The sequence below is a fragment of the Cicer arietinum genome, chromosome 3 (genome assembly GCF_000331145.2).
Source record: "Cicer arietinum cultivar CDC Frontier isolate Library 1 chromosome 3, Cicar.CDCFrontier_v2.0, whole genome shotgun sequence".
Classification (NCBI taxonomy): Eukaryota; Viridiplantae; Streptophyta; class Magnoliopsida; order Fabales; family Fabaceae; genus Cicer; species Cicer arietinum.
Window position 1 is genome coordinate 37,492,968 of NC_021162.2, and position 14,698 is coordinate 37,507,665.

Genomic DNA, 14,698 nt, shown 5'->3' on the forward strand with positions numbered 1-14,698 from the left:
GAAATAGGATTGTTCCATCTTATGCCCTTGTAAATCTTTCTCGGTCCTTTCTAAGTTGCAACTCTTCATCCATCCCTTGAGATTGCCTAATTTGGTCTCTAAGGCTACTAGTTATTTCTAGTTTATTTAAAAGAATTCCCCCTTGGAGGATTGTCATATTTAGGTTCAAGTCTCTAAGGTTTTCTAGCAGTGCAAGTTCTTGGATCATGAGATGAGACATATGTAGGGATTTTCTGCTCAATGCATCGGCCACTACATTGGCTTTTCCTGGGTGGTATTTCAGTTCAAATTCATAATCTTTCAAAAACTCCACCCACCTTATTTGCCTCATGTTAAGTTCCCTCTGGTCGAATAGATACCTTAAGCTCTTGTGATCACTGGAAACATCAAATTATGCTCCATACAGATGATGTCTCTAGATCTTCAGGGCAAACACTATGGCAGCCAATTCTAGGTCATGAGTGGGATAGTTTTCCTCATGAGGCTTTAGTTGTCTTGAAGCATAAGCCACTACTTCGTTGTTTTGCATCAACACACATCCTAAACCTTTCAGGGATGCATCACAATACACTTCAAATATTAAGGTTGGATCTGGTATGGCCATCATAGAGGCAGTGGTTAACTTGGTCTTAAGAGTCTGAAAACTCTTTTCGCATTTTTGATCCCACACAAAGGGTTGGTCCTTCGTAGTCAGTCTGCTCAAAGGCATGGCAATTTGGGAGAATTTCATAATGAATCTCCTATAATACCCCGCCAATCCTAAGAAACTCTTAACCTCTGTCACATTCCTAGGATGTTCCCATTTCAGCACTGCCTCTACTTTGGAGGAATCCACTGCCACTCATTTCTTATTGATCACATGGCCTAGAAATTTTACTTCTGACATCCAAAACTCACATTTGCTTGGTTTGGCATAAAGTTTTCTATCCCTAAGTACTTGCAACTCTATTTGAAGACGACTTGCATGTTCTTCTAGGATCTTAGAGTATATTAGTATGTCATCTATAAATACTATCACAAACTTATCTAAGTATGGCCTAAAAATTATATTCATGTAATCCATGAACACAGCTGGGACATTGGTTACACCAAAAGGCATAACCAAAAATTCATAGTGCCTATACCTAGTTCTAAAGGTTGTTTTTGGTACATCATTTGATTTTATTCTGATTTGGTGGTGCCCTGATCTCAAGTCAATTTTGGAGAACACACTAGCTCCCCCTAATTGGTCTGAAAGGTCATCAATTCTGAGCAGAGGGTATTTATTCTTGATGGTCATTTTATTCAATTTTCAATAATCTATGCATAACCTCATGCTGCCATCCTTCTTCTTTACCAAGAGCATAGGGGCTCCCCAAGGAGACACACTTGGTCTGATAAACTGTTTGGTTATAAGGTCCTCTAATTGGTTTTTCAACTCATTCAATTCTAATGGGGACATCCTATAAGGGGTAATGGAGTTTGGTCCTATTCTAGGGACCAAGTACATTGAGAACTCTATTTCTCTTTCAGGAGGCAATGATGTCACCTCTTCTGGAAAGACATCCTTAAACTCACTGACTATAGGAATATTGGACAAGTCCATTTAAGACCATGAGTTAGAGGATATTAATAATAATACGCCTTGAACCCCATTGGTTAGACATTGGAAGAGTAGAGAACTGTTGGTCAAGGAGGGGTTTTTGGTTTCCTCTGGTTGGGGAATTCCTGGAGGAATTATGACTTTCATACCAAGGCAAATCAAAGTTACTGAATGGTTGGACATCCAATCCATTCCTAATATAATGTCAAAGCCCTTAAGGGGCAAACATACTAGGTTTATAAGAAAAACTCTATCATACAGGGTGATTGGACACTGGTGACATACTAAGGAGGTATCTATTTAATTCTTAGATGTAGTGCTTACATCTAATGGATAAGGCATTTCAAATACAGGGAGATTATGTTGTAAAACAAAATCAGAAGAGATGAAAGAATGAGATGCGCCAATGTCAAACATGACAATTAAAGGGATTTCATTTATGAATCCAGTGCCAGTTATTAGATTATGATTCATACCTTTCTTTGCACCGAGACCAAAGACCCTTCCAGTGTTAGACTAGTTTGGGTTGCACTCTGCTTGTTTTTGGCGTATTGGACAAAAGGGAGCCATATGTCCAGGTTGTTTGCAGTAGTAGCAGAATTGTTTTCCAACCAAGCACTCTCTCCCATGATCTCTGCCACACTTAAGACACTTCCTTGCTCTTGGGGAACTGGAGGTATGTACTTGTTTTCCCTTCCCTTGGAGAGTCTTTACCTTCAATTGTTGGCCAAATTTTCCAAACTCTTTCTTTTGTTGCCACTTAGCATGCCTCTCCTCTTGTACCTTCTTTAAATTGTCTTCAACAATGTAGCTCTTGTGTACAAGAGTAGAATAGTTAGTAAGCTCCATATGGCCTATGTTCCCTCTGATTTCAGGCCTTAATCCCCATTCAAACTGGTTTATCTTCCATTCTTCTATGGGTGCATACTGGGCATGTGGAGAAAATCTGGCCAATTCTTCAAACTTAACAACATACTCTACAACAGACATGTCTCCTTGTTGCAGGTGCACAAACTCCAACTCATTTTGTCTTTTGGCACTTTTTGGATAATACTTGTCTAAAAAGGACACCTCAAAATGTTCCCAATTCATATGGGTTCCTTGAGTTTGAAGATATGTATTTGCACTCCTCCACCAATATTCTGCCCTACTCTTTAGTAGATGGGCAACAAATGCCACTTTTTGTTCTTCAATACAAGGCACTACTTCAAATTCCTTTTTAATCTCATCCATCCAAGCTTGGGCCTCTGAGGGATTGTGGCTGCCCTGGAATGTTGGAGGCTGCAACTTAAGAAAATCATAAAACACCCTATTGGCATTTGGAGGGCCATCTCTTTGCATTGCCATTTGTTGTACCATATTATGGGTAGCCGTTGCGTGCTTTTGAATAGCTTCCATAACCTTTTCCCATGGTTCAGCAATGTAGTCTTCTTGGACAAGATTCCTCCTAGATCCTTCAGTCATAATTCTACATACCACACACAAAATACTAAGTTATTCAGACTTAATATTAGGTGAAATGATAATTAGAATGTATAGTAAAACAAAGATATTCAAATTCCTAACACATAATCCATAGTCCAAATGAATCGACATGGCTCTGATACCAAAATATAAGACCCATTATCATTTGTATAGAATATGATAATTTGAACCATACACCTTAATAAAACAGAGGTACTTAACAATCAATAATAAATTAGAATCACCATCATAACTGAAAACTACATTCATAAATTTAGTTTACAACTTGTTTAGTAAATTTCATAAAATATTACATCTTGAAAACAAACTACGATTGACCGATTACATCATAAAACAAAACATCAAATCCTAATTCCACGAATTTGGAACTGATCTTCTGATGCTAAATTCATGTCTCATGTTCCTCCAATTGCTACATAAAAAAATAATAATAATTGGGGTGAGATAAAATATCTTAGTGAGCTCTAAAAATAAAAGAGAAAAACAATCTCAAAGAGTTTTTTTTTCTTCATAAAAGTGTATAAAATGTCAAAAATAATTATACATCTCATGATAAAAAATATAATTATTATTATTAGTATTATTATAATTTTTTTATTATTTTTATTATTATACATGTCTATATATATATATATTGTGAAAAACATATGCATGACCTCAAATCTTTTCCTTTGGAATAAAGAACAATCGTCCAATATCTTAATGTGGGTCACTAAGATAATTGAGTCATGATTAGTAAAGGTGGTCTGGCCAAACCCCAAACAGCATCCTGATTGTTCTCTGTAAGACCCATAATTTTAAAGTATACTTTATGTATTTTTGTGTATTTTGGATTTTGGCTCGGAGACTTGGAGTTTATATGATGAAAAAGATATTTTGATGCCGTTTAGAATTACTCGTCGATAAATAAATTAAATTAACTGCGGTTAATCTTTTACGAAGAATTTAATGTGTTACGGGTGAAATGGTAATTTAACAAATATCTTGTTATTTTGAGATATTTGTTAGAAGTAATTAATATATATATATATATATACCTATTTGTTTGGAAAGAAAAGGAAAAGAAATAGAAAAGAGAGAAAAGGAAATAGGAAGAAAAGAAAATAGAAGGAAGGAAAAGGAAAGGAAAAGCATTTCCATCTTCTTCCTCCCCTGCCTCGCGCAACCCATTTCTTCTTCCTCTTGGTTTTACTTTCTTTTTCGTTCCTTTTCTTCAATATTAGAAACCCAAGGCTTGGTGGGTGATAGGATAAGGATTTCTCAACTTCACTCTTCCTCGTTGACTCGAAAACGAAGAAAAACGGTGTTAGGGATTTTAAAACCGTCAAACACAAACCTCCCCGTTTCATCTAGATCTAAGCTTCGTTTCGTGAAGAGATAGAAGGGAAAGTTGCTCACTACCACGCTACGGTGCTAGGGAACCAACTTTGGAGGCGACATTGCGAGCGGAGATTATACCGGATTTACTCGCGGTACCGTAATCGAACGTTAAAGCTAACGTGAAGGTAAGGGCTCCTTCCAAACTTCTAGTTTGCATTTAGGGACTTATCTGTGGTTGTGTGGAAAAGAATTTTGTTAGGGTTTGAGTATTTGTAAACTACATGTTTTTGATGGCAAAGATTTCAACATCACACTCTCTTCACAACAACGTTTTGTCATAATCAAAAAGGGGGAGAATGTAAACTACATGTTTTTGATGACGACAAGACCACCAACTATGGACAATGCAGCAAGATCAAAAAGAAGATCAAACCATCTTGAATGAGCTTCCAAATCCAAATAATAAATGAGTAAATATAAAGGTATATGATACAAATCAATAGTTCAAATACTTGAGAACAATTCATATTTACATATGCATTTAACATGTTTTCAAAAATCAAAAACAACATTAACAAATCATTTAAAATCATATTTTTGACAATTTGCATAAGTGTATTCGAATACACCATGTTGTATTCGAATACAACTTAAGTCAGAAGCAAAACTTTAAAAGGTGTATTCGACTACACGCATCTGTAGTCGACTACAAGCTAAGTCAGTGGCCAAGTGTATTCGACTACACCCATCTGTAGTCGACTACATGCTAAGTCAGTAGCCAAATGTATTCGACTACACTCATATGTAGTCGAATACAAGTTAAGTCAGAGGCTAAAATACATTGATCTGTATTCGACTACACTGATGTGTATTCGAATACAAGGTGTAAAATTCGAATTTTTTAAACGTTACAAAGATGTGTATTCGAATACACATATACTGTATTCGAATACACCTGGAAACATTACAATTTTTCAGATCTGGAATGCCTCTAGAACATTGTAATTTTTCATCAAACCTCTTGGATCAATGGCCACGAATCTGAAAGGATGTTTTATGGAGTATAAATACCCCATAACTTCAGATCAAAAATTAACCATCCTTGAATTAATTCATTTGAACAACTTTGAACAAAATTCTGATTTTTCTAAGTACTTGCATTAGATTTTCATATCATTCTAAAAAGTTCTCAAGTACTTGAATTACTATTGAGTTGTTTATCAATATACCACATCTTAGATTTATTCAAACCTTATTGTATCATTTGTACAAGTAAGATAGTGGTGTGCTATCTTAGAAAGAATTGTTAGAAGTTTTGTAGCAAGAATCCCAGGGTGGGAATTGTACATTTTCTGACAAGTAGTTGATTAATCTCTTGTGGTGTGCAAGAGGACTGGACGTACCCTTGGTTATAAGGGGAACCAGGATAAATCTTATCGTGTTCATTTACTTACTGCACTTGTTATTAAGCCTTGTTCTTAAACTCAGAAAATCTGATTACCATATCACTAAAAACAAGAAAATTTACTAACACCTAATTCACCCCCCCTCTTAGGCGTACTTTCATACTTACAATTGGCATCAGAGTAGGTTAAGGTAACTTATTCCTCGATCAATTACTCATGGCTTCCGCACAACCTGTCTTTAGAGATGGTGGTAGCAGTACCAAGCCACCATGTTTTGTTGGAGAGCACTACGATTTTTGGAAAATCCGTATGCAAGCATATCTCGAAGCACAAGGAGATGACATATGGGATGCCGTTGAAAATGGTCCTCATATTCCAAAAACTGTCATCAATAACAAAGAAGAAATAAAAATAAAAAATTCTTGGACGGATGAGGATAAGAGAAAAGTGCTTTTCGATAAAAAGGCTAAGAACATATTACAATCTGCACTAGGAATGGATGAGTTTTTCCGCATATCTCACTGTAAAACAGCAAAAGAAATATGGGATACGTTGGAAGTAACTCACGAAGGCACCATTGAAGTAAAAAGATCCAAACTCAACACACTATCACAAGAATATGAGTTATTTCGCATGCAGCCCGGAGAATCTATTTTAGATTTACAGAAAAGGTTCTCCCATTTAACCAATCATTTGACAGCACTTGGAAAAATCTTCACAAATGATGAACTAAATCTAAAAGTACTAAGGTCATTGACAAGGGCATGGCAACCAAAAGTTACAGCAATATCAGAAAAGAAAAGCCTATCCAAGATGTCTCTTTCTGCACTATTTGGAAAACTTCAAGAGCATGAAATCGAACTCGGAAGGCTAGAACAAAATGAAAGTCAAGAAAAGAAGAACAAAAATATTGCGTTAAAGACTGAATCAAGAGAACAAAGCAAAGAGAATGATTCAGATGAAGATGAAAATATTATCCTTCTTGTTAAGAAATTTGGTAAATTTCTTAAAAACGACAGAACATTCAAAAAGAAAAGCTTCAAGAAGAAAGATAATTCTACATCAAATCAAAATTTCACTTGCTTCGAATGTGGAAAACAAGGACATATTAAAGCAGACTGCCCAAATATTGCTAAGAAGAATTTCAACAGAAAGAAAGACTTCAAGAAAGCATACATAGCTTGGGAAGACAATGAAGTAAGTTCATCTTCAGAAACAGAAAGTGAAGAATGCGCCAATGTTGCATTAATGGCCTCGCATCAATCAGATGATGAAGAGGTTAGTAATATAGACTCTCCTCTTTATAATAAGACTAATACTGAATTAATTATAGAATACAATGATGCTCAAAACGCAATAAAAGAATTACTCATTGAATGTAAAAATCTATGTAAACTAGTATCAACACAAAAGAAACAAATCTCAAGTTTACAAGAAAAAGTTGATATTATGGAGAAAAATTCTGAAAAACTAAAACAGAATTCTGCATGCAATAAATGTGAATCCCTCTCTTTCGAAATTGTTCAATTAAATAGAGTAATTGAACGATACGAAAAGGGACAATTAGGATTGGAAAATGTTCTAAACATGCAAAGATACTCAAATGATAAAAGTGGTCTTGGATACTCAAAATTTGATAAACCAAATTTGAACAAAACTATTTTTGTTAAAGCAGGTAGTCAATCTAATCAAGATAAGATTATAGTTATGAAAAAGGATGATCTTTATAATAAGAAAATTATTCAAAATAAATCTCATACATATGTTACTAACAGTAGATTTAATCCTACTTGCTCTTATTGTGGTCTTCATGGTCATACACCTAATACATGTCATATTAGAAATATTAGTGTTCCAAAAGGTCATTTCATATGGGTAAAGAAAGGTACTAACCATCAAGGACCCAAAGCACATTGGGTACCTAATAAAGTTTGATTTCAATTTTGTAGGTAAGCAAACAAAAGACTTCAAACATGTGGTACTTGGATAGTGGCTGCTCTAAACACATGACGGGTGATATAACAAAATTTTCAGCTTTAACACTTGAGTCAAAGGGACATGTAGTATATGGAGACAACAACAAAGGAAAAATTTTAGGCATTGGAAAAGTTGGTACAGCACCATCTCCCTCAATTGAAGATGTCTTATATGTTGAAGGTCTAAAACATAATCTCATAAGCATCAGCCAGCTTTGTGACAAAGGATACAAGATAGTTTTTAATAAAGATGAGTGCGTCATCCAAAATGAAGCTACAAATGAAACTCAGTTTGTTGGTAAGCGTTTCAAAAACATTTTCATACTTAATTTTGAAGATTTATCCTTGAAAATGAAATGTCTTTTGGTAAGCGACAATAATGATGCTTGGCTATGGCATAAGAGATTTGCTCATATTCACATGGATCATTTAAACAAATTGGTCAAGCATGATCTTGTTGTAGGCTTACCAAAAATAAAATTTATAAAGGATAAATTATGTGACGCTTGTCAAAAGGGCAAACAAACAAAAAGTTCTTTCAAACCTAAAAATGTTATTTCAACTTCTAGACCGCTACAATTGATACATATGGATTTGTTTGGTCCATCAAGAACCAAAAGTCTTGGTGGAAACTCATATGGACTAGTTATTGTTGATGATTACTCAAGGTTCACTTGGACCTTATTTTTGGCAAATAAAAATGAAGCTTTTAAGGCATTTAAAAACTATGCCAAGCTAGTCCAAAATGAACAATCTGCCAAAATTGTATCAATTAGAAGTGATCATGGAAGGGAATTTCAAAATACTTCATTTGAAGAATTTTGTGAAGAAAATGGTATTTTTCACAATTTTTCTGCACCAAGAACACCACAACAAAATGGGGTCGTTGAGAGAAAGAATAGATCCTTAATAGAGCTTGCTAGAACTATGCTAAGCGACTCAAATCTACCAAAATACTTTTGGGCAGATGCTGTAAACACAGCATGCTATGTTTCCAACCGGGTAATTATTAGGCCAATTCTTAAGAAAACTCCATATGAACTTTACAAAGGTAGAAAACCCAATATCTCTCACTTTCACATTTTTGGATGTAAATGTTTTGTGTTAAATAATGGTAAAGACAACCTTGGAAAATTTGATGAAAAAGCTGATGAAGGTATATTTCTCGGTTACTCTTTATCTAGTAAAGCATTTAGAGTCTTTAATAAAAGAACCTTATTAGTTGAAGAATCAATGCATGTAACCTTTGATGAAACTAACCCCATAAAAGAAGAAAATATTATTTCTTGTGATGATGATGATGTTTTTGAAAGTAATGATCCAAGCAAAGAACTTCAACAAGAAAGTGGAGTCAATATTGAAAGGCAAAGTGATGATCTTCCTAAAGAATGGAGAACCCATAGATATCACCCTATTGACAACATCATAGGTGATATAAATAAAGGAGTCACAACAAGGTTAAAATTGCAAGATGCTTGCTTAAACATGGCGTTTGTTTCTCAAATCGAACCCTCCAAAATTGGTGAAGCACTTAAAGATGATCAATGGATACTTGCCATGCAAGAAGAACTCAATCAATTCGAAAGAAGCCAAGTTTGGGAACTTGTTCCTAATCCTGGAAATAAACACATCATTGGTACAAAATGGGTGTTCAAAAATAAACTAGATGAGAATGGCATAGTTGTTCGCAACAAAGCTAGATTGGTTGCTCAAGGATACAATCAAGAGGAAGGGATAGACTTTGACGAAACATTTGCTCCGGTAGCAAGACTAGAAGCCATACGTCTACTATTAGCATATGCTTGCTCCATGAATTTTGAGTTATATCAAATGGACGTGAAAAGTGCATTTCTCAATGGGTACATAAATGAAGAAGTTTATGTCAAGCAGCCCCCTGGATTTGAAGATTCCAAAAATCCCTCACACGTTTACAAATTGAAAAAGGCTCTTTATGGTCTAAAACAAGCTCCAAGAGCTTGGTATGACAGATTAAGCACCTTTTTATGTGAACGAGGATTTGACAAAGGAGAAGTTGATAAAACGTTATTTGTCAAAAGAGAAAATGGTCACACATTATTGGTTCAAATTTATGTTGATGATATAATATTTGGATCAACCAACAAGGACATATGTGAAGAATTCTCTTCAATAATGCAAGGAGAATTCGAAATGTCCATGATGGGAAAATTAAACTATTTTCTTGGACTTCATATCAAGCAACTTGAGCACGGCATCTTCATCAATCAAGCCAAATATTGTAAAGAATTACTAAAGAAATTTGAAATGGAGAATTGCAAAGAAAGTACAACTCCAATGGGCTCCGGAACATATGTTGATAAAGATGCATCAGGAATTTCCATCGACATATCCAAATATCGAGGTATGATTGGATCATTATTATATCTAACGGCCAGCCGGCCAGATATCATGTTTAGTGTTTGTTTGTGTGCAAGATTTCAGGCAGATCCGAAAGAATCACATCTAGTAGCTGTTAAAAGAATTATGAAGTATCTGAAAGGAACAACAAATGTAGGCCTATGGTATCCTAAGGGTAGCATATGTAGCCTAGTAGGATACTCTGATTCGGATTATGCGGGATGCAAAACAGACCGTAAAAGCACCAGTGGCACATGTCATGTCTTAGGAAATGCCCTTGTTTCATGGTCTTGTAAAAAGCAAGCTTGTGTTGCACTTAGTACTGCTGAAGCTGAATATATTGCAGCAGGAAGCTGTTGTGCCCAGATTCTCTGGCTCAAACAGCAATTACATGACTATGGAGTTGATCTCGGATGCATTCCCTTAAGATGTGATAACACAAGCGCAATAAACATCTCAAAGAATCCAATCATGCACTCCAGAACTAAACACATCGATATCCGACATCATTTTCTACGGGATCATGTACTTAAAGGTAATGTTGAGGTAACATTTGTTGATACACACAATCAATTGGCCGATATTTTTACAAAACCGTTACCTAAAGACTCATTTTATAAAATCCGAAGAGAACTTGGTATTTTGAGTGAATTTGATCTTTAACCATTGCATGATATACATAGTTTGCCATATCTCTTATGTCTTATTGATTATTTCCTTTTGATATATGAATTTGTGTATTACATGATGCAATTTTCATAAAAAAACTGAGTTTTTAAGCAAAACTGTACTTACGTAGTCGAATACAACTGATTGTATTCGAATACAAACTTTCCCAGAATTCCTGTATTCGAATACAAAGGATGTGTAGTCGAATACACGTTCCCAGAAAAATGTGTATTCGAATACAAGAAGGTGTAGTCGAATACACCTTCGCGTTTTTGCCCAGATATAAAAGCTGCTACACATAAGTTAGGGTTATTTCATTTGGTATTCGAATACAGCCCCAGTTTCTTCTCTCTTCTCTCCCAAACTCATCCATCCTCCTTCCACTTACTTACCCATTCACCCAACCTAACAAAATCCATTACTCTTTACTTCCTTCTTGTCATCCCTCTTCAAATCTCTCACAACTCTCACATTTTCTCTAAAACCCACTTTCACCAAAAATACCCCTTCTCACCATGGATGCCCGCAAACGAGGACCACGCACCAAACATGCAGCAGTAGGTCCCTCGTGAAAACGAACCAAGAATCCTAACATCACAGATCTATCCCGACTTCCACACACCGGAGGAAATTGATCGTTTTCGCACTTTCTACTCGGACAAGCGACACTCTTTTTCTGATTTTAAATTTCCTGCGTTGCTTAAAGCACAACATGTTGAAGAGTTTATAGGCTACAAAGGTCCAGTTTATCCAGATTTGGTTAGGGTTTTTTATTGTAATCTCATACAAGAGGGAAAACTGCTAGTCTCGCGCGTTAAGGGTAAAGTTATCCGTTTAAATACCAAAACCATTGGAGAAATTCTGAATATTCCTTTTAATGGTGAACAATTTTGTCCAAACAATTTATGTGAATGGGGTGATATTTCTAAGTATGATGCGTATGTCTCCCTCTGTCGGTTTGATCGCCCACCATGGAACAAAAGAGAGCTCAGGCAGGTTCCAAATATGTCCAGCAACGGTATGGTGTGGGAAATCTTACTGTTGATTATCAGCTTCTACACTATTTCCTTAGCTACATTCTGGTTCCGAAGGCTGGAAATTACTCCCAAATTTCGGAGTTTGAACTGCAAATTATGAATTTCATGTTTGAAGGTCGTCAACTTAATTGGGCATTTTTTGTGAAATCTATCATGCTTGGATCTCGCGAAGCAATTGGCTTACCCTATGCAAAGGAAGTTTCACGGATTTTGGAACACTTTGGTGTGGACTTCTCTGATGAAGTTATGTTTACACCCACCAAAGAAAATCTGCTGGATTTAGGTGTCTTGCCTAGCATGAGGATCATATGGAATGAAGAGCTTGAAGCATTTGTGCATAAAGGTGATCATGGTCAACCATCTGAAGATGCACCGGCGGACAATGCTGGACCCTCCAACACTGCTGCTCAAGGAGATAAAGATGGCGACGAAACTGCATCTGATGATGATTATATCTCCAATCAAATGATCATGACTCGCCTTGATTCTTTCCAAACCTTCTTCCAAACTCAATTCGACAAGTTGACCACCTCTATCGACACTCGCTTCACCACTAAACCTTGTAGGCACTCAAAAACAATTTTCAAATCATCACATACAACGGGGGAGTATGCACCTATTACGGGGGAGCAAAGATTTCAACATCACACTCTCTTCACAACAACGTTTTGTCATAATCAAAAAGGGGGAGAATGTAAACTACATGTTTTTGATGACGACAAGACCACCAACTATGGACAATGCAGCAAGATCAAAAAGAAGATCAAACCATCTTGAATGAGCTTCCAAATCCAAATAATAAATGAGTAAATATAAAGGTATATGATACAAATCAATAGTTCAAATACTTGAGAACAATTCATATTTACATATGCATTTAACATGTTTTCAAAAATCAAAAACAACATTAACAAATCATTTAAAATCATATTTTTGACAATTTGCATAAGTGTATTCGAATACACCATGTTGTATTCGAATACAACTTAAGTCAGAAGCAAAACTTTAAAAGGTGTATTCGACTACACGCATCTGTAGTCGACTACAAGCTAAGTCAGTGGCCAAGTGTATTCGACTACACCCATCTGTAGTCGACTACATGCTAAGTCAGTAGCCAAATGTATTCGACTACACTCATATGTAGTCGAATACAAGTTAAGTCAGAGGCTAAAATACATTGATCTGTATTCGACTACACTGATGTGTATTCGAATACAAGGTGTAAAATTCGAATTTTTTAAACGTTACAAAGATGTGTATTCGAATACACATATACTGTATTCGAATACACCTGGAAACATTACAATTTTTCAGATCTGGAATGCCTCTAGAACATTGTAATTTTTCATCAAACCTCTTGGATCAATGGCCACGAATCTGAAAGGATGTTTTATGGAGTATAAATACCCCATAACTTCAGATCAAAAATCAACCATCCTTGAATTATTTCATTAAACAACTTTGAACAAAATTCTGATTTTTCTAAGTACTTGCATTAGATTTTCATATCATTCTAAAAGTTCTCAAGTACTTGAATTACTATTGAGTTGTTTATCAATATACCACATCTTAGATTTATTCAAACCTTATTGTATCATTTGTACAAGTAAGATAGTGGTGTGCTATCTTAGAAGTATTGTTAGAAGTTTTGTAGCAAGAATCCCAGGGTGGGAGTTGTACATTTTCTGACAAGTATTGGATTAATCTCTTGTGGTGTGCCCTTGGTTATAAGGGGAACCAGGATAAATCTTAACGTGTTCATTTACTTACTGCAATTTTTATTAAGCCTTGTTCTTAAACTCAGAAAATCCAATTACCATATCACTAGAAACAAGAAAATTTACTAACACCTAATTCACCCCCCCCCTCTTAGGCGTACTTCTATACTTACAGTATTGATTTGGGGGAAAATGAACCTATGGCTTATGGGTAAAAGCTTAGACTTAGGTTTTGGTTACGTCAATGAATGTTTCGTGAGAAAATGAATTTAAACTCATTTATGTATGATTTTGAGTAAATGTAACTTGTTGTGTTTGAGTGGTAGATTGTGTTGATTTGTGTTCGTCGTATTTGACGTGTTCTCAGTTAATGCCGATGAAATTTGATGTGTTTTGGTGTGGATTGGGGATTGAATTTGAGAATATGTTTGAGTTTGTTTTGTTGTGGAATTTGAAAACCATTAGAGTCAAACGAGTATTAAAAATGGAGAATCTTTTAATATCTCGGTTTACTTAATGTGTGTTTTGAGAAAATCGTTTAAGTTAAATGAGTATTAAGAATGGGGAATCTCTTAATGTCTTGTTTACTTAATGTTTGTTTTAAAAATCGTTTAAGTTAAATGAGTATTAAGAATGGGGAATCTCTTAATGTCTTGTTTACTTAATGTTTGTTTTAAAAATCGTTTAAGTTAAATGAGTATTAAGAATGGGGAATCTCTTAATGTCTTGTTTACTTAATGTTCGTTTTGGAAATCGTTAAGTTAAAAGAGTATTAAGAATGGGGAATCTCTTAATATTTCTGTTTACTTAATATTTCTGTTTACTTAATATTTGTTTTGGAAATCGTTTAAGTTAAAAGAGTATTAAGAATGAGGAATCTCTTAATATTTCTGTTTGTTAATGTTCGTTTTGGAAATCGCTTAAGTTAAAAGAGTATTAAGAATGAGGAATCTCTTAATGTCTTGTTTACTTAATGTTCATTTTGAAAATCGTTTAAGTTAAATGAGTATTAAGAATGGGGAATATCTTAATGTCTTGTTTACTTAATGTTCATTTTGAAAATCGTTTAAGTTAAATGAGTATTAAGAACGGGGAATCTCTTAATGTCTTGTTTACATAATGTTTGTTT

The 14,698-nt window shown here is 35.1% G+C and overlaps 1 protein-coding gene across 1 annotated transcript; it reads right to left on the reverse strand.

The window, feature by feature from the left end:
- Positions 1-2,098: 2,098 nt before the first annotated feature.
- LOC101494344 (uncharacterized) lies at positions 2,099-3,046 on the reverse strand. Its single transcript, XM_004491929.1, has one exon. The coding sequence runs from the start codon at positions 3,044-3,046 to the stop codon at positions 2,099-2,101; it is 948 nt and encodes a 315-aa protein (XP_004491986.1).
- Positions 3,047-14,698: the final 11,652 nt, after the last annotated feature.

Excerpts from the sequence above, each read along its gene's own strand:
- LOC101494344 (XM_004491929.1), bottom strand. The coding sequence starts at position 3,046 with ATGACTGAAGGATCTAGGAGGAATCTTGTCCAAGAAGACTACATTGCT.